Below are 20,856 nucleotides of genomic sequence, written 5' to 3' on the forward strand. Positions count from 1 at the left end.
GGCAGCGCTGTTGTCGCTTTTGTGAAAATGGCATCTTCTCACGAGAAAGCACATGCTTTCGGACAAGGGGCCCTATCCCCTGGCCACCACATAGCCCAGATATCACTCCTCTGGACTTCTTCCTCTGGGGTATGTTAAGGATACAGTTTACTCAACAAAGGTGCCAAACATGCATGCTTTGCATGACCGAATTGTTCCTGCAGTGCATGTGGCATGAAGTGGAATACCGGCTGGACATTCTTCGTGTCACTAAATGTGCTCACATAATAGTGTGGTAATTTTTTGTAAGAAACTTTTTGAGTTGCTCCTTTCAATAAAATTACCAAACAATGTGCAGGTGTGTTCGTTTAATTTCCCATCACTTCAAAATCCCGAAGGTTCATCGTGTACACCCTGTATATTTTGATCAGTTTTCAGCTTCACAAACTCCACTTTCTATTGAATATCCCCATTTCTTATTCTATCTCTTCTTGTCTTTATCACTATATAACTTGAGAGTTTCATCTTCACTCACAGGTTACACCGACTTCAACTACAGAAGGGTGATAAAAGTGCATTAAGACAAAAGTTCTTCAAAAAAACAGTTTGGAATTTCTATATTTCTAAGTTTGTGTCTGTGTTATTGACTGCACTTCAAACAATTTTGAGATTCTAGTGTCTATCTTCTGTTATCCTCTTCCACACCTGTATCTAAATTGCACTTTAGTGAAGAGGTTTTCTCAGGCAGTCAGCCAAGTGATTTCCGGATAGGCTTCCGAGCTTTCAACAGCTACCGTCACTCCCATCTTCAGGGATTCTCTCTTCTCACTTCAATCCCTGAAGATGAGAGTGACGTTAGCTCTCAAAAGCTCAGAAGCCTATCCGGAAATCACCTGGCTGATTGCCCAAGAAAAGCTCTTCATTATTCGCACCAGGAAAGCTTCAATAATTATTTGCACTTTAGTGGTTATGAAAATCAGTGGGGAAAGCACTGATGCTGAACTGCTGATAAGGTTCAAGCAAAAACCTGTTACTATTACATTATTTTCTTCCATTATTGTGTTCTGGACAGGTACAGAGACAGAACTGGGCAATCGTCAACCTAAAAATTCTTCTTCCCACTTAAACAAGTTCAAATATGAATATTAAAACTTAAGAAGAGTATATTCCGGTCTTCACTCTGTGTATATAGTTCTTGGGCTGAGTCCCTTAGCAGAGTGTTAGTACAGCACGCTATGACACCATTGCGTCCCAGGTTCCCCACGTGAGTTTAGCCCTGATACACACATTATTTCCCCATGGAGAACTACATGTGGAGATGGAGATTGGGAAGTCATTACTTATACGTTTCATTCATTCATTGTTTTCTGCCTAATTGGCAGGTTTTTCACTGCAATCCCCAGCTTTTCCTATTCTCCGCCTTATGCTTCGTAACAGCATACGACCCAGTTAATTTAATATCATCCGTAAGCTGATATCTCTTTCTTCCACAGACTTTTCTTCCTTCAACCATTCCCTCTAAGGCATCTCTTAGCAGGCAGTTGTCCTTCTTAGACACTGTCCTAACCAGTTTCTTTTCCTCTTCTTGATGGTCTCCAGTATAGATCTTTTTTCACCAACTCTTTTCAGTACGGCTTCGTTTCTTACCTTGTCTGTCCATTTTACACGCTCCATTTTTCACCATGTCCACATTTCAAAAGCTTCGAGTCGTTTCTCTTCATTTCTTCTCAACGTCCATATAGTGCTTATACGTAATAGCCCCTTAAATGAATGCAGTAACTAATTCAATTTAAAATATCTTATGAAACAATCTACCTTCAAATGAAGCACCTGATAAAGTCAATATAACTTCCAGTACACACAAAGAATAAAATCATTAATTGAGTCACAATTGGCTACTTGCTTTACAATGCAGTGTTGTAGTCCCAAATGTTTCACAAAGTATACACTAAGTTTCGTTAAACAGTAACTCTGGAATATGTTTATATTAATATATTCATGAAATCATTTCACTTCTATGAAAGCAGAAGAAATACCCACTGCAGCAGAAGATTAACTACAGGGTATACAGCATATACCACCGTATGGCCTCTACTACAACCCTGAGTATCTATCACGTCTATAAAGAAGAAAAATAAATATCTTACCTAACAGGATCTTTCAACTCTTCGATGATGAAGTTGAGGTAATTCCTGCAAGAGAAACAAATATTTATGCTACTTTATTTGTGTGGTGAAGGGATATCTTAATGAAATAATTTCAGTACATAATAAACTTATAATATGCAGTTTGTCTTGGTGACTAGCATAATTTTCTTTACAGAAAGAGAATACACACAGCCAGTGGCACCAACTTATATGGACCTGTGCAGTCCGAACACACCCAATAATTTGTTATTACATTATTATTATTATAACTAACTAACTCTCTAGCCTTCTTAAACCAGAAGGTTTATGGCTAAAGCAACACAAGCCTTCCATCTGTTCCTATCCTGGGCAAGATCAATCCAATCTATTCCATCCTTACTGATTTCCTTTGGGTAAATCTCAATGTTATCCCTCCATCTTAGTCTTGGCCTTCCAACAGGTTTCTTACAATCAGGTAATAATGAACCAACAAGAATCCTGTAAACTCCTATTTGTGCAACATGGCCTGCCTATTATTATTATTAAATAGTATATTTGTTACTGCAATTCATGGTGGATTGCATCTTGAATTCAGTAAATAACAGATTAGAACAGTGTGCATTAAAATAATGATAGATGAAAGTGAGAATATACGAGATACTTTTGTGAACTTACAGACCCTAACTCAAGTGTTTGAGCCCATCCAATGTTTTTCAAAAGTTGGTGCCCCTGCACATACCAAGTTCAAAAACACTTGAACATTCAAAATTATTGTTAAGGTAAAAATCAGAAGAAACATGATTGAAGAGGATTTAGCAATTATATTTGGAAGATCACTATAATTATCTTCATTATACCAATGCTTTCTATCATTGGCGTCACTTGGGACCTAACTTTGGGGGGACAGAATCGAACTTAGGGGGGGGGGGAATCAAAATTAATGCTTAACATTGGGAGGGGGGCAAAATTCAAAATATTTCCATCCCATAAAAATAGCATCCAAGACTAATTTGCTAAATAACTGTTATATTTGCAAAATCATAACAATTACTTTTGATTACTTTCCTCCTCAGGTCCCAGGAGGTTAGCAAAAGTACTTTTAATAAGTCTGGAAATTTGAGGGCAAGTGCCCCCTCCCTTTTTCCCAAAAAGTTAAACCTAAGCTTCTTATAAACTTTCATGCAGTAGAAAAGACGAATATGGAACAGAATAGTCATGGCAAAGACATTCTAAATCTGAGAGAAGGTTCTCAACAAGGAAAATTCAAAGGAAGAGAAAAAAATAATACGTTCAGAATTGTTAGTCTGAAGTATACTGTCTCTTGATACCATTGAAAGCCTGATACGAAACAGCAGCACATCTCAAAGAGGCAAAAGTTAAGCCTCTTATCTGTTGCAGCCACACTACCGGTTTGTAATTGGATGGTCTGTGTTTCAGAAACCAATACCAGGACAGAATGAGACAAGGCAGAAAAGAAATAATGCCAATTAAGCAGAACCTCAGAAAAAGTCTGTTTACTGAAGAAATCCTCTCTACTAATTAAGCAAGGCTTCATTTCTAATTAGAAGTGGGTTTTAACTGTAACAACGGAGAGCTCCAGAACTCTTTCGATTAACTTGTTTCAGAAGGAGCCTGTCAATGTAAGTGAAGCTCTGTACACTTTGTTTACATTTTTTGGCAAGTAGTATGTTTAAGAAAACAATGGCTACAAATTTCCTTTTATGTGAATAATGCACCTACATGACATAGCTAATCGTAACATTATATTATTGCTTACTGATAAGTTATGTGCAAATAAAAGCTCAAACCAGGTACCTAACCTGGGATTTTGGGGTCACGTGTCGATACTATACCACTGAGCTATCAAGTAAATTTTTCCCTCCCACAATTTTAAAAATGTATATCTCTTGGCAAGTCTGAATTCACCTTCTGTGGAAATTATCAGGGAGATAGATGTTGGCTTAATAGCTCTTTGATAGAGTATCAACCTGGAATGCAAAAAATACCTAGGTTTGTTTCTTGGTTGAGACGTAGTTTTCACAAGTTTTCAATAAATTATAATATCTAAAACTTGCATAAGTGAAGTAATTCTGTTTCAAATCTTGTAACTGTCCTGTACAATTATAACTATTACTAATACAGGGCACGTCTTTCCCAACAAGACCCTGGAAAATGCAAATATCTCAAAGGCAATGCATTTTATTTAGAGGATTCATACAAGTTGTGGACATTGAAACTGAAAAACCTGGAATGCAGACACTTGTCTCTATTAGTATGGTGTTGGGCTGGCTTTGGTGGCCAGAACAAAAGCAACACGTCTGGGGAAGGACTGATAGAGGTCCTGCACAGTGGCGAGAGGGATTTGCAGCCAGCCATTCCTCCTGAAGCACACCGAAGAGTTCACAACAAGTTGTTGGTTGCGGGAAGGTCGTGGCATGCAATCTTCCAAAAGACTCCATAAGGGCTTGATAATGTTCAGGTCCGGCGACTGGGCAGACCATGACAGATGTTCACCCTCACGTTTATGCTCATCGAACCCCTCTGTGATCTGTTTAGCAGTGTGTATTAGTGCGTAATCCTGGAACACTGCATCACCATCCAGGAACAATATTTGCAGATGGTCCTCCAGAATGGCCCTATTGTCCTTGACAGTGATATGTCCCTCTAGAACGATCAGTGATCCTAAAGACTGTCACAATATTGCACCCAGCACTATCATGGACCAGCTCCCATGTTTCACTCGAATGACCACTACAATGTACATTACCAATAGGTGGCGCAGGTGAGTCCTCCAGCAGCGTATTCCATAATCACCTGTGTTTCAGTTTAAATGCTCATCACCTGTATATGAATACATAGATAGCTTGATTCATGACAAACATGTCATTATTACAGAAGGCGTTGACACACCACTGTCTGGGCAGAGTCAAACTCGATGCTACACATTTTCAACGAAGACATGCTCCACTAATGTGTAACTCATTCCATTCCTCTGCATTAACCGCACACTAAGCAAAAATTGAAAAGTATCCTGAGCTGAAAGGAAGAGCATAAATGGCAATGATGTGGCACGTCATTATCATGGTGCCACTCACTGTTATGGCCACATATTTATACTGTCAGCTATTTCCTTCTTATCTCAAAGCATAAGGTACTTTTAACATGTTTCATGTTTGTATGTTTTCAACGAGCTGAGACATTCACATTTTCCAGGCTCTTGCAGTGAAAGAATCAACTGTAAGATTTTGAGCCAAAATAGAGGGTCCTTCACACAAACTCAAATCCAACATTACTAACACAAGGAAATGTTTCCAAATGAAAATAATGCATGTTTTGCACAGGAATAGTTTTCTCAATAATGCAACATTCATAAGTCCATTGTTATTGAGTATTTGATTTACTCAAAAACATTTGCATTTTCTATTACTTTGAATGAAAATTTAGTATGTACTCACCAACCGTTGTAAGCAAAAAGGCCCGAGTAAAATGAGAGAGCAATCTTGGTGACGTCAGTCTGAGTATTTTCAAAAGTGAAGTATTCTGTATGTCCTGCAAGAAAAATACATGGCATTAGTGACTTTCTCACCTCCCTAAATTTGTTCAGAAAGGCCACATTTATTGCAATTTGCCACTATATTTTCTGCTCGCCCACCAGCTTGAAAATCCTGAATAAACAATTACTTATAATTTATGCATATAAATGTAACCAAACTATCTATATTTGAGAGCTTCCCTTGGTTTGAATTTGTATTTGGTCTTTTACACCATGAGGATGATTGTAAAGTTACTCCTCTACATACTGTACACGATTCTTTAATACTACACATAAACCTTACTCATACTGAAATTTGAACAAAGTGGATACTCAAAGGGACTGGAATGGTAAGATTCTAGAATTAATTTAAATGAACACTTACAACAATTGGAACTTTGCACAATAATATTTAATTAATGAATTAATTGTCATAAATTGTTACGTTTCTACATATATTTTAAGCTTGTTTCCATGTTAGAAAAACACAAAAAGGTGCTGACCAAGACAATCTTTATTTCATTTTAGTATTTAGTCTGAAGATGATTCTTACACAGGGTCAAAACGTTACGTGTGAAATGTTCTTTTACGTAAATAAAGACTGCCTTGGTCAGCATATTTGTGTTCAACTATTTTAACTAATTGTTCTTGATTTTGGAATTACTATATGTACATAAAACAATTTAATTCTATGTTTTGATTTAGCTCCACATGTCAGTTTGCCCAAGTGCTCCTGACTGAACCAACAGACCCAAGCAGCCACTATATTTGGAACAGTTCTGAATTTAACAAGAACAAGTAATATAACATTGCAGATACTAATGAGGCATTCCATATCAAAGTGCTCGTGAGTGAACAATCTAAACTTGTCATTCGCATAAAAATTCAAGTATTATACATAATTAAGTTAGAAGGTAGAAGGTGTATTACATATTGTTCGTTTATTTTAACTTCTTGATTTACTCTTGTTTTGTATTGTGCACCCATGACAAAAAAAATCTCCTTCGACTGTTACATTGCCTCCTCAACTCCACTAGATTATTCAAAGGTCAATTAACTTCTCTCTTTGTCTTAAATAATTTATTTTTCAACATTTGACAATTCACAGAAATAAAATATAAGTATTTTATTAAGTAAAGAGGCAGTGTTTATGTCTGTCCCCCCCACCCCCGTGACACAAAATTGTTCACTTATAGTTACAAATCTGGGAAAGTATTTTAAGGGTAATTATGTTTAATCAACAGTGTTAAGTTTCATATTTCATTGCACAAAAACTAAGAAAAATGTTGCTTAACTATCAATAGAATAGTTATTGTTAGAACTGAGCCGATATCACCATTTGCCGATACCCACCGATACCGATACCGATACCGATACTTGTGTAATTCCAGTACAAAATAACAAAGGCTAGTTACCGAGTCATACTAACTCGTCACATCACTAGGCACGTATCTAGAAATATATAATTTGGGGAGCCAGTCGAGTCAAGTGTATCAGAAATATAATAATAAAAGTGTTTCTATTTAATACGTTAATATAAGTATTTGTAATAATGTGAAAATTATTTAATTAGTACTTAATTTCTCGGATGCGTATGAAATATTGTTGTATGTAACCACAGACTAAGAAACTGAGGAAATACAACGTTAACCCTATTTCGTTCTTTCTATCTTGACTAAAAAATATTGTTATTACATAAATAATAAAAAAAGCTACAAAATCAGAGATAAAACAGCAAATATTCATCATCTAGCTTACGCGTAGTTAAGGCCGCTAAAATTTGTGTAAAAACAACAGTCATGGCAAGAAAATTTATGTCAAAGAAGTAAAAAATTGAATATTTATTGAATAACAAAAAGAATGATGGTACGTCCATTTGATGAAAAGTAAAGTTCCTGATAAATAGTTTATGTACATTATTGTAAGTAGTGGTGTACATATATATTTAGAGGAGCCTCTCCGATGGTGTCGCCGTCGCCTTGTAATCAATAGATCGCGGGTTCGATACTCAGTGGAGGCACATAGTGGTTCGGGTCCCACTTAAAAATGTAGGCCCAGTCCCGATTAGCTTATCTTTCTTAGTACTGTCATTCAAAGTCGTATGTTCCCAATCTAATCTCGGCGGAAATCATTGATTGATTGATTGAGTTGCTTTATTTTACTTCGCTTTTTGTGCCACTTTTGGCTAATTTGCGAATTAGTGATGATGTATTGAAATTGATGAATGGACACTTCCAAACATCCATGCCCACGACGGGATTCGACTCTGGCGTCGTAGCGTGATGTGCTAACCACTCCGCCACGGGGGGCGGCTTTCAGCGGCAGTCAAGCGAAAGACAGAAGTGAAGAGGATAAGTATAAATTACTGATTCCCCTTTGAGCTTGAACGTAGATACAACAAAGCTAAGTTCACAGTGACCTTCATTCCTCTTTTCCAAGAACTCCGCAACTACCTGACCCGGCATTAGTGCGGCGGGGGGTTAGAAACATTCACCTATCTTACAACCACTATCTTCAAGCAAGAATTGGCAATGAATGGTTTATTTCCTACAGCGTTAACTAAGCAATTACATGCGTTCATGGTCACCTTTGGGTTCAGCCCATGCCTTTGATCTTGCCATCTGCTTCCCAGGAGGGTGGGAAGTGTTTCTAGGAAAATCTATGGAACTTTCTGTGCTGGTCTCCCAATCTGTCACAAGGAAGGGTGAACGAACTTTTAAAAATGACAAATGTTGAGACGATCTGTTGCCTTTGCCCGCTCTCTAGCCACTTAAAATCTTTGGTATCGGATGGTATCGGTAAAAGAAAATCAACCGATACTCACCGTATCGGCTCGGCTCTAGTTATTTTAATATATAAAATGTGACCCGTGTGTCCCACCATTGACAATGGATGTCCTAATATAATTTTGACAATGAGATGCAAACACAATTATCATGGAAAGTAATGATTCCCTTGTGTTACGATACTCCCAGAAAGTAATACATAATTGATACTTTTGTAACAACAAATCTTCCACATCAAAAGGTCCAACATCAGCCAAGCCCTTGATTGGATCTCAACCTGAGGCACTGGATTTTCTCTAATGAGAGAAGGGTATTCTGAGGTTGTCCAAAAGTCAAAACCAGTTCCTTCAGACTCATCTTGTGTCAAGTGGCTTCATGGACAATGCAGGAAATGGAGCACAACCATTGTGCAAAAAGCAACAGACCATAGAACCCTTCTGGCAATATGGTTTTATTTAATTGGCAAAGTTCAGACTTCTTTTTCCTCAATAACAAACCAAGTTCTTGTTAGCTTGGGGAGTAAATTCTTTCTCACAAGCTAATCGCTTTCGCCCATAGTCACACACTTCGGGAAATCCCATGCCAGGTTAGTACATATGACAAGAAGTTAGAGAATATCTTTAAGTAGCATCGTGGCCCAAAATGAAAAATTATTAAAATCTAACTCTAGGCAAATTACTTCACTTAGAAAAATTATAATGAACATAATAAACTGCCACTTTAATAGATAAAATAATAAAATTTGACATTATTTCAGCATGGTTTGGCACAACTGCTCACAAATACCATTCCAAGTTTTAATATCAAAATGCATTTGCATATATTAAGTGGAAGCTTGTATTCTCTAACACGTCTCACCTCATAGTCCCTGCACTAAAAACTCTCCATTCGAGGCCAGTTTCACAAGACGCGGAAAACTCAAAGAACATGTGATGGGATCTGAAAATGCTTTCGTGCTAATTGCAACAAGATTTTCCTCCCCTGAGAGCGCTTTTGCACTTCCAGCTACCGCCAAAGATTTCGAGAAAACTGCTGCTCCTTCACGGGAAATTTATCGTCGCCATTTATTAAGGCAGCGAAGGCTTCAAACAGAAAGCATAGGCATTTTTCAAGGCAGTAATTTGTGATTTCAATGATTTACTGCACACTTGAGAGATGGAGCAATCGTGTTTCTCCGAGGGAAATAAAACTCGCCTGGTTAGATTGATAGACAGTTAGACACTATACTCCTCCACACCTCTCTCTCCTTCTCTCTCTGTATGCGTATGAGAGGGTGCGCGTGTGTGTAACAAAGTCTTCGACACATAATGTGTTACATGTAGGGACCTAGATTTTTCGCAAACGCGATAATACCGAAAAAAAATAATTTCTGCAAGAAATTGTTTCTGAATGCGCAGTGACATGTTGTAAACACATTTTCATGCTCTCTAAATGGAGATTTTGGCATAAAATGCGAGTTGTGGTCATTTCGCGAATTTCAGCACTTTTTGTGATTAAACGAAGAAAATTACCGCGCAAATTCAACATTATTGTGTTTCAGGCTTTAAAGTATAATATTTATGCATGTACAGTACCAGAACTACAACTTTTGCATTGCGGTTCAATATTGGCATAACATTGCTAATTCTTTTCGAAGTACCATCCTCCCTAGGATGTACATTTAGCGTACGTATGAGACGTGAAATTACCATACATGTAAGCCAGGACCGTCGGTTGTCGACCTCCGTGGCGTAATGGTTAGCACTGCGCCCTACGATGCCAAGAGTCCCGGGTTGAAATCCTAGCCTGGGCCTGGGTGTTCTTTGTGACTGTCCCTTCATCAATTTCAATATATCATCACTCATCTTCATCGTCAGGATTAGTCAAAAGTGGCAGAATTGCGACGCTAAATAATAAAAATCAGGACCGCCGGTTGGAAACACTTCCTGGTTGAGATTTGGAAGCGCCAATGTTTGACAGAACTTTCGCCTGGAGAGTATGCAACGCGAGAAGCAAAGACGTAGGTCACGTACTCGCCGACTCAGCAAATCCAAGACGTCCGAGAAAACTTGTCAAGTGAGAGAACGCATCCGGCCGCTGTAAACAGAGAGCTTGTTGAGCCGAAAGATTATTCTGGTGTTTTATGTACTTAAACTCGTCATAAGTTTCAGCGTTCTTGGTAACGAAGTGCTGTAGATTTTTTATGCCCGATGGAGTTTTGAGCAAAAGATATCGACAGCAGTAACTGCACCAAGCGGCAGGGCAGAGTGACGAACAACAAGGTTCGATCACAGACAAGTTAATAGTACAGTAAACCCTCGTTAACACGAATCCCAAGGGACCGAGAAATCAAGAGTTCGTGTTAAAATAAATCCTGCTAACCGGAGACTCAAATTTTATTGTTGCAATACAGTTCTTTCTACACATTAACCATTTACAATACGTATTATGTATGTCATCATAGATTTGGCAATTCCATACTGTTCAGCAATTGTAGTTTTGTTCAATGCACCACGGTCTACTTCCTCTAAGATTTTCAGTTTTGTTTGCAGATCTATGCCTGTCTGCTTCCTCTTGGCCATGACTCCCGTCTTACTGCTTCCAACTTGATGTTACTCGTACTAGCTACGTTTTAAAGAATAGAAAACACATCTGAACACACAACTGAATTTGTTAGTTAAATACGTACAGTATAGGTCATCGTTGACGCGATGATTGCGATTGTCGAGCAATTGCACCCAAGTTTTAATCTTGATGTTACTCGTACTGGCTATGTTTTAAAAAATAGAAAAACACATTTGAACACATTGTTGATCTGAGTCTGTTGGTTACAATACTGTATAAGTTGATTGTTGACGAGATGATAGAGATTGTTAAGCGATTTCTTACATACCTAGCAGAGGGACGACAGAAAAAAAATATGAAAAACTTTGAAAGTTTGTGTTAAATGGAATCTATAAACGCAACGGACTAAAAAACAGTTCGTAATTCGTGGTAACCGAAATTAGCGTTAACCGATAAAACTTTCTACAAGATATAATACATCCCTGCCGGGACCAACATTTTGTTCATGTTAAGCGAGTATTTGTCTTAAGCGAGTTTGTGTTAACGAGGGTTTACTGTAACTTGTCTGTGGTTCGATCAGTCCGCCTCTTCTACCGTACCCTGCAAACAAGGAAAAAAAAGCTTATTTTTTTAATATGAATTTTATGTACAATTTTCAAAGGACATTAAATGTGACTACATTCCCCCCAAACACATATCCACTCATTTTATTCCAGCCGTTACTAACCTGGGTATAGGTGTTCTTTGTAAGCGTCCCTTCATGAATATGATCGTATCATCACTCATCCTCATCTTCGAGATTACCCAAAAGTGGCAGAAATGCAACTTGACGCGGAACTTAATGATGTGCGGGGCTTGGGACGGCTGCACACCAAATATTTAGGAATCTTTATCTTTGTATATCTTAAAAAATAGGATTGATACGAATGTTTATGAACATGGAAAAATTGCATCACCAAAAGATCAGGCAATGAATAAATGGATCGTAAATTGTATTGATTTCTATATTACGAAATTTCTTTCTCTTGCTGTATAGGTGGGTTTTATGTGACGTCAGGATGCGCAAAGCCGTCATGTTTGCTGCCAATTTTATTTGCCGTTTGCAAGGAAATATCCACCGCATAGTGTCCGTTACGATAGGCGTGCGCAGACCCTCTTACTAGGGGCGTCAAAAACCTTGATGAAAGTTCAATCGGGAAAGAAAAACTCAATCTTTTAGATCCAAATTTTTGCAAACTGAAAACAATATTAATTTAATAGGATCCCATAAATTTCATGGGGCGCAATTGCATTCACTTTTAGATTTTTATTATTTTGACCGTTCGGCGCCCTGGGCCAACTCCCGATAAAATTTCAAGTCGAGGGGCAATTGCCCCTCTGTGCTGCCCTGCAGGCACTCTTCGCCGTCTGGAAGAAATAATGCAAGAACGACGTGAAAAGTAATACCATCTTGAGTATCCTTTTTTCCAGCTACTCTTAAATTCTACTCTGTTTGGTTTCTTTTACTTTAATGTTTACCCTCTTGCCCCCAAGAATTGATTATCGCCAAGGTTGGGGGGGGGGGCATTTACAATAATTATTATAATGGGGATGCAGGAATGCGACAATTTCAAATTCAAATAGTGTTCTTTGAAATGGCAGCACTATTATCGGGGTAATATGCTCCATGGAAAAATACCTTGCTTGTCCCTCCGTGGAAAAAATCTGCGGACGTCCATGATTAAGGCTCTAATTCCCCCCCCCCCTCCCCCGTGCGCACACCTATGTCCGTTACATCTGCACCAACTGCACGTTCGTTTTAAATCACGAATGTCTGCGTTAATATCTCCCGCACCCCCCCCCCCCCCCCCGCTTGAAATCCGTAGGCTTACAAGAACTGGCCTCAATCATGGCTGCTCGAAGCCACAATGCAAAAACACACTAACACATTGCCATCTTTCGGTAAAATATGAAATTAAATCGTTGTCGATTTTTTCTTTGATCGTGTAGGAATTCAATTGCAAACCTTTCAAGGTTTCCAATAAGAACGTTGCTAAATGCCTTTGAAATGTCGATTTTCTTGAGTCCTGAGTGCTCTATTTCAATGTGGCAAATTGATTTGTAAATACAAAATGAAACACTGTGTTGAATTACTGGTGTCGCAAATTTTTTCACGTGTGCGTGCGAGGAAATTATAACCTCATAATGCTCGGAATTAACGAAATTCACGGTCGATACACACACTGTGACTATAGAACAGTTTTCTCTCGTAATAAATTTCGATAAACGGTCCCGACAGCCTCGGCAACTATCTGTAAATCACCCTTTCAAAGTTGAACCAACCAACCACTCCAGTGAGGTTTGTCTTTAGCCGACAGCAACACAACGTCAACTGGGTTGAGGTCTTCGTTAATCGTTCTTTATTGAGTCGCCAGATGGCGTCGAGGTGAGAGAAATGGAGCGTTCGACGGAAGTATTCCGGAGCAAATTGAATTCCTGCAAGACTCCGAGGGTAGAAGGGTGTGGGGGTAATGGAAGGAAGCTGAAGAATCTTTGACCTCATTCTGACGTCTACAGGCCTTTCTGCGACCCGAAGAAAAAGAAATAAATCGAAGCGAGTTCCTGAAATCTACTGCTCTTAACTGAAATGCTCGAGAACTTTTTCTATGCTTCTTTTTGGAATCGCGTCTCGTTCAAAATGGAACATCTTTACTTCCCTGTCAATAGTCTGTGCGTCAGAGAAAGAAATGTCACTTTGTTCTGCAAATAAAAGTGCATTCGAGACTTCTTTTTCAAAAAGCAGAAAAATTGGAAGCATTTGTTAAAATGTACTAAAATTAAATGAAATTTCAATTGTAGTAGAAAGTTATAATATGTTGCGGAATTAAATGCATCATGTCAAAATATCACAACGTGATAAATTGCATAACAAGGGAAACATCGGACCTTCCGACGGCAATCGCCAAGAAACTTGCAGGGGTGGGCAAACACTGGAACAAAACAACAGGTGTGACGTTTGGCATATCGCAATCGCTCGCAACCAGCGTTGGCAAAATTTGTGATTTTTAAAAGAAGCAAACCAAACAGTTTTTTAAACGTTTTAAACAGTGTTTTAATCAAGAACAAAAAACATGTTTCAAACCAATTAAACGTGTAAAACATAATGCCAAAAAGACTTATTTTATAAAGGAATCTGCTATTAACCCAAGGAAATACTGTTATTTCTCGTTGAAAAATATACACTTGACTCTTAAAACACCTATTTATGACTTTTAAAACACATTTTGATACTTGATGTTTGTTAGTTTGTGGTTATTTGCGTGTTTTCTAACTTTGCCCTTTTAATTCAATCTATGTCATTTTGTTCATTGTGCATATACCGTGCGTTCATTTCGATCTGCAGCCGAGAGATCGGGAGAAGCGTGGCAGGCGGCGCTGACGGAGATGCCGACATTTGCGGCCTGTAATGCCCGCTTATTTTTATAGACATATGCAGACATTTATATAAATATTGCAAAACGATCACTAACCTGTGTTATAACACGCAAAAGTTCTTCTGTAATTCATCCAAGTTCTGCTCTTATATACACAAAAAAATACGCTTTAGAAACGATGTTAAGAGCCACAGATAATAAAACATTTTAATCATAGTTTTGACCAGTAACGTCCTGCTTAAGTTTATATCCTTGAAAGAGTTTTGTGGCGATGGGGATCGTTTGGAGGTTTTGAATGTGCAACACTGTATCAAGATTACGCTGTAGAAGAAACCGTTAAAAGTCAATAGTGTTCGTGAGCTTCCTTGCAATCCGAAATCTCCGAGCTCGAGTTTTTTGTTCCTTCGCGACTAGATGAAGACAGAGCAGTGAATACGGGCGAGCAGATGTAAACCAAGAGCGTGTTAATTTCGTACTGTGCGCAAGAGTGTTATTCTTGGTTACTTGCAGTTACTTGTTTGTGTTATTGTAGTGTGTATGTGTGACGTGTCAGTGAGACGATTGGAATGCCAGCCGCAAGATTCACGTTAGAACAAAGATTTTTTTATGTATGACACGTACCTACGTGAAAACAAACTCGTGTCGAGACGTGTGTAGGTAATTTGTACAGAAATTCCCATGCGTTTCAACTCCACACAGAGATACGGTTAGACATCTTGTCCTTAAATTACGAGAAACTGTATCGTTAAATTTTAAAACACCTAAGCAAAAACGACGGATTCTAACCGAAGCAAAACTCGATGATATTGGTGCAGCGTTAGAACGTTCTCCAAACAAACCTCTACGCCGTGTTTCACAAGAGGTGGGCGTGTCAAAATCATCGGCACATACAGTCACTAAGCTACTAAAATTAAAACCATACTCTTATAACACAGGTTAGTGCTCGTTTTGCAATATTTATATAAATGTCTGCATATGTCCATAAAAATAAGCGGGCATTTCAGGCTGCAAATGTCGGCATCTCCGTCAGTGCCGCCCGCCACGCTTCTCCCGATCTCTCGGCTGCAGATCGAAATGGACGCACGGTAAATATGTTCAGTGGCTGAAAATGTACATTATATTAACAAAGAAACACATCCTGATGAATACCCGTGGTCCACGTATAAAACACCTGGCTGTTTTTTTACAAGTGTTTAAAACGTTTTTAAAATTGAAAAATGAAACAGTTATATTTCTCACTTAACATACTGCACATAGTTGTTAATGTTAATATTTAGTTTCATTCACGATAAAATGTTGCATAAAAACAAAAAAAAAAAACGTACGACTAGCTATCACGTGGACCGAGTGGGGCCTGGCAACTGTGGATTAGTTCAAGCTTCTCGAACAGCTACAAACGAGATTTAAGACAGACATAAATATGTATTTTAAGAAGTTAGTCAAGCGTTTACTTTACAAAAGGAACACAGTCCATCCTTGGATGATTAACAGATTCCTTATTAATCATTATTCTTAGAAAAGTCTTTTTGGCATTATGTTTTAGACATGTTTTTTTGGTTCTTGTCCCTTACATTCAAAGAGGAACATAAATTGAGAGTAATTGAAAATAAGATCCTTAGGAAAATATTTGGACCTAGAAGGGATGAGGAGACAGGTGAGTGGAGAAGGTTACATAATTTAGAACTACATAATTTATATTCATGTCCAGATATTATTAGAATGAATAAATCAAGAAGACTTAGGTGAGCAGGCCATGTGGCACGAATGGGAGAGGAAAGAGGAGTCTACAAGATTCTTGTTGGGAAACCTGATGGTAAGAGACCTGTAGGAAGGCCAAGACGAAGATGGAGGGACAACGTTGAGATGGACCTAAAGGAAATCGGTAGGGATGGAAAAGAGTATATAGATCTTGCTCAGGATAGGAACAGATGGAAGGCCTGTGTTGCTGCAGTCATGAACCTTTGGGTTTAAGAAGTCTAGAGAGTTAGTTAGTTAGTTAGTTTTTGGTTCTTGTTTAAAACATGTTTAAAAACTTATAATCGATTTTTAACACAAATTTTGCGAACCCTGATGCCAATCTCTCTTCAACGTGGTACACCCCGACTGTATTTTGCAGACTAACGAGGCTTTGCAGCCAGTATAATTCTCCGCGGGACTTGTGTTGTGTTCTATAGGCGGAGTTGAGGTTTTGCTTTGGGGGGGCGGACTCTGGGAGAAGCATATGATGTACCTGAGGGTTATTGAATATCCCCTAGTTTATAAGGGGTCCGGAAGCCTTCGCTCGGAAATTAAAAAAAAAGAACAACTTAAAAACACTGAGTTCTAGGCCTTTTAGATTTGAAAATGTTAAATTTCCTTGCTTAAGTAAACAAATGTTAATTAGTATATTAGTTGTAAGTTTTAAAACAAGCAAAACAGTACGATTATTGCATTTGAGTCATTCCATGCCAAATCAACACAGATATGTGCAATTTTTAACCTGACCATCTCCGATTTTCATGAAATTTGGGGAGTTGAAACTATGCATGGAACTTAGTAAGTATGAAAATTTTTAGTCTCGTGCGTCTTGTAATTGTTAAATTATTCAAGGTCAAAGTTAGCATAAATTGCCCTTTTTGAGCCCGCTTAGCTATACTAAATGTGCTGTAACTCCGCCACTATTTTGCCTAGGAAGCTCAAATAAAGCTTATTGTACAGGGAATTGAACAAACTTTCCAGTGATATATAGCAAGCCTACCTTTGGATAAAAATATAATTTTGTCACGTGACCTTGACTTTTGACCTTGAATATCTCAAAACATGTCATCACCAAAAGTCGTGGAAAAAATATGTTTGGTCCCTCATACCATACTCTAAAACATACCAAAAAATCATTCTGGGACTGCAATGGGATCAGAAGATACAAAATAATATGTGTAACTATGTGACTGATAAAAGCCCCATTACATGAACTATGAAGAGTTAAATGTCCCTTAACACACCCTACAAAATGTGAAGGAGTTATCCTGGGTATAATTGGTCATGAAAGAAATAGGTTAGGCACAGGGAGATCCCTAGCCGTGTGTGTCAAGCGCAGGTCCGGCATATTGTTGACCGCCATATTGAATTCAACGCAAAAATTTCAAAGGAAAGGGGGTGATGTGATATATCAAATGAGGCTAGAATTTCACAAGAAATGAAGTGACGAAGGTTTATCCAACATATATTTAACCAGCAAAAATTTATTACTGCATGCTTGTAACCATTTTCTCCTTTTCGAGGTGTTAAAAACAAAGCATTGGAATGCTCCTCACGTGTTAGGAACTCATCGAGATCACGCTGACATCTTGGGAGAGAAAGAAGTATACGCACCATTGCATATGATTTTAATCAGCTACATTCACCAAATAGTTGAATAGTGAAGAATATTGGGAAAAGTATCTCAAACAATTACGTGACACTTCCTTTGGAATGAAAAATTCTTCAGTGATGAGGCTAATTTTTATGTTCACGGTGAAGTTAATAAAAATAATATGCAATACCTGTGATTTGCTCAGTCGAATGGTTGTTGCTGGTAAGCTAATTATGTGGTATAATGTATGGCGAACGGAAATGGTTGGTCCATATTCAACAACAGAACCTTAAATGGTGAGGGCTTCTTGGATTTGTTAAGTGAACAGGTTTTTTCACCCTTGCTTACGGGATATGGCACTTTTCGAGAGTTTTGAAACAGGACAGAGTGTGACCACACTATGTGGACATTTTTGCAATTTCTTCATGGTAATTTTCTAGGTAGATTGATGGGCACACAGGGATCTATTAAAAGGCCTCAACATTCCCCAGATCTAACATCTTAGGAGGACTTTTACCTTCAGAAACATTTGAAGAGAATGGTGCATGCACTAAAAGTCCCTGATATTGACCATCTGAGAGAAGGCATAGTTGCTGCTTGTGATGTTGCACATGCTACATTGCCAAATGTTCTATGCGAGTGTGAGAGACGTCAACGAGTGTGTTCACAGGAACATTGACAACATTATAATGTGCATATATCGAAGTGAAAGATATGTGTATAACTTTTTGCTGGCGTAAGATACGTTGGAAAATCCTTCGTCACTTCATTTCTCGTGAAATTCTAGCCTCATTTGATATATCACATCACCCCTTTCCTTTGAAATTTTTGCGTTGAATTCAATATGGCGGTCAACAATATGCCGGACCTGCGCTTGACACACACGGCTAGGGATCTCCCTGTGCCTAACCTATTTCTTTCATGACCAATTATACCCAGGATAACTCCTTCACATTTTGTAGGGTGTGTTAAGGGACATTTAACTCTTCATAGTTCATGTAATGGGGCTTTTATCAGTCACATAGTTACACATATTATTTTGTATCTTCTGATCCCATTGCAGTCCCAGAATGATTTTTTGGTATGTTTTAGAGTATGGTATGAGGGACCAAACATATTATTTTCACGACTTTTGGTGATGACATGTTTTGAGATATTCAAGGTCAAAAGTCAAGGTCACGTGACAAAATTATATTTTTATCCAAAGGTAGGCTTGTTATATATCACTGGAAAGCTTATTCAATTCCGTGTACAATAAGCTTTATTTGAGCTTCCTAGGCAAAATAGTGGCGGAGTTACAGCACATTTAGTATAGCTAAGCGGGCTCAAAAAGGGCAATTTATGCTAACTTTGACCTTGAATAATTTAACAATTACAAGACGCACGAGACTAAAAATTTTCATACTTACTAAGTTCCATGCATAGTTTCAACTCCCCAAATTTCATGAAAATCGGAGATGGTCAGGTTAAAAATTGCACATATCTGTGTTGATTTGGCATGGAATGACTCATTTTGCATTTCATTAATTTTTTTTTGATACAATACTCGTATTACTTTAAAAAAGTTACGGTACAATAGTAAGCCTCAGAAATTTTAGAAAAATTACATTGAAAAGTTCTTTTGACGCCTCAACAATAACTGTTGACAACACAAACTCATTCTACGTTTTTCTTTCTTCAAACTGTACACATCAATCAAATCGTCTAAGTTATTTTTTAACAACATCTGATTCAGAGTACAAGATCATTAAATTGTTCAATCTCTCTTCACCCATTGTGCAACGCAACCAGTTGTGTATTCGCCTCATAGCAGAAAATGCCCTCTCACAAGTGGCACTAATTGATGGCAGGGTAAGCAATTTTCAGAAGAATGCTAAAATTTGTGTGTTTTTCTGTATGGTTAATCAAACTGTGTCCACTATCTTTAGAACAACATTCTTCAAGGGCGCACTTATCAAACTCAAACCTGAACTTCCATTACATTTCTTAAGATGGTCATTTTTGCCATCAACATTGTTGTGTCAATACCAGGAATGGAGTAAATCTCAATGAAACGTACAGCTCCTTCTTCATCCAGACGAACAAATCTTTCACTGGCTTCAGCAACTTCCGAAGTTTCACCACTAAATCTTCTTTTCAGGTCGTCAATCAAAATATCCAGCAATGGATAAAACAATCACACTTGTATTTTTTCTTCACTTTGAAATGTAGAAAGTGTTTCAGCAGATGTCTCTTCTCTGGTTCTCTGGCAAACTGAAGGACAAACCAGATAAACATCTAATTTGTTATTATTATTATTTATCTGTTGAGCACAGGATACATTTACCAATTATGATATCAGTCTAGGCCATTCTGGAGTTGTGCCTTCTTTCATCTCACCTCCACCTTCAAAAATATTTAGACCTAATTCTTTGTCAATACACTTTATTCCATTCCATTTTCTGTTCCAAGTGTTTTCGTTTCGCTGGGACTCAAGCTCCTTAATCATTCCGTTGGTTACACTGGAACTTTGAGCTATTGAGGTATCAACTTTCTGAAGGGACTTGGATAAAACATTTATGAGAGGGAAATATTCAGAAAATACTGATAAACATACAATGAAATCCAACGATTTTATAGCTGAAAGCAGGCCTTTGGATTCAGGCTTTTTAGAACGTCAAGATTTGCTGTATGGCTTCATAACAAAAATGTAGTAACTGAACTTAATCATGTGTTACTTTTTTAGTCTTTTAAGTAGGGGGGGGGGGCAAGGACCCTCATGGCCTCTCCAGAACTGCGCCTATGGTTCTATCCATCTGTGTTTGTTATTGTCCCCTCATCCATTTCATTTTATAACCATCCACCCTCATCTTCGCCATTAGCCAAAAGTGGCAGAAAAGACAAGTATACGCACAGAATGTAGTTCTTGTGTAGACGCACATCGCACATGACTCCTCGGGGATTCACGACTTACTTGTTCAAACCATCCGCTTGGAGAAATTTGAGAAAAAATACAGAGTCCTACATTTTGAGCGTCACATAATTTGAATCAAGAAAATATGTACTTCGGTCGAAAAAGGGAATAATCAAAGGAAACATCATGCATTAAAATTCAGTGGACTGCACTCCCACACCTCCAACATTTAAATTATTTTTGATTCAGTAA

At 38.1% G+C, this 20,856-nt stretch overlaps 1 protein-coding gene across 3 annotated transcripts in view; it reads right to left on the reverse strand.

Moving 5' to 3' along the window:
- Positions 1-20,856, reverse strand: part of LOC146002806 (Y+L amino acid transporter 2) — a 346,752-nt gene that overhangs the window by 42,215 nt on the left and 283,681 nt on the right. For all 3 annotated transcript variants that reach the window (XR_014443761.1, XM_083140762.1, XM_083140761.1), the window contains exons 3-4: positions 5,561-5,654; positions 2,127-2,171 (exon numbers count right to left, since the gene is read on the reverse strand). Coding sequence is in view for 2 of the 3 variants with exons in the window: in XM_083140762.1 (XP_082996888.1) it covers positions 2,127-2,171; positions 5,561-5,654 (139 nt within the window). In the remaining variant the exon portion in view is untranslated. The remainder of the gene's footprint in view (positions 1-2,126; positions 2,172-5,560; positions 5,655-20,856) is intronic.

The sequence above is a fragment of the Lepisma saccharinum genome, chromosome 19 (genome assembly GCF_977018435.1).
Source record: "Lepisma saccharinum chromosome 19, izLepSacc3.1, whole genome shotgun sequence".
Taxonomy (NCBI): Eukaryota; Metazoa; Arthropoda; class Insecta; order Zygentoma; family Lepismatidae; genus Lepisma; species Lepisma saccharinum.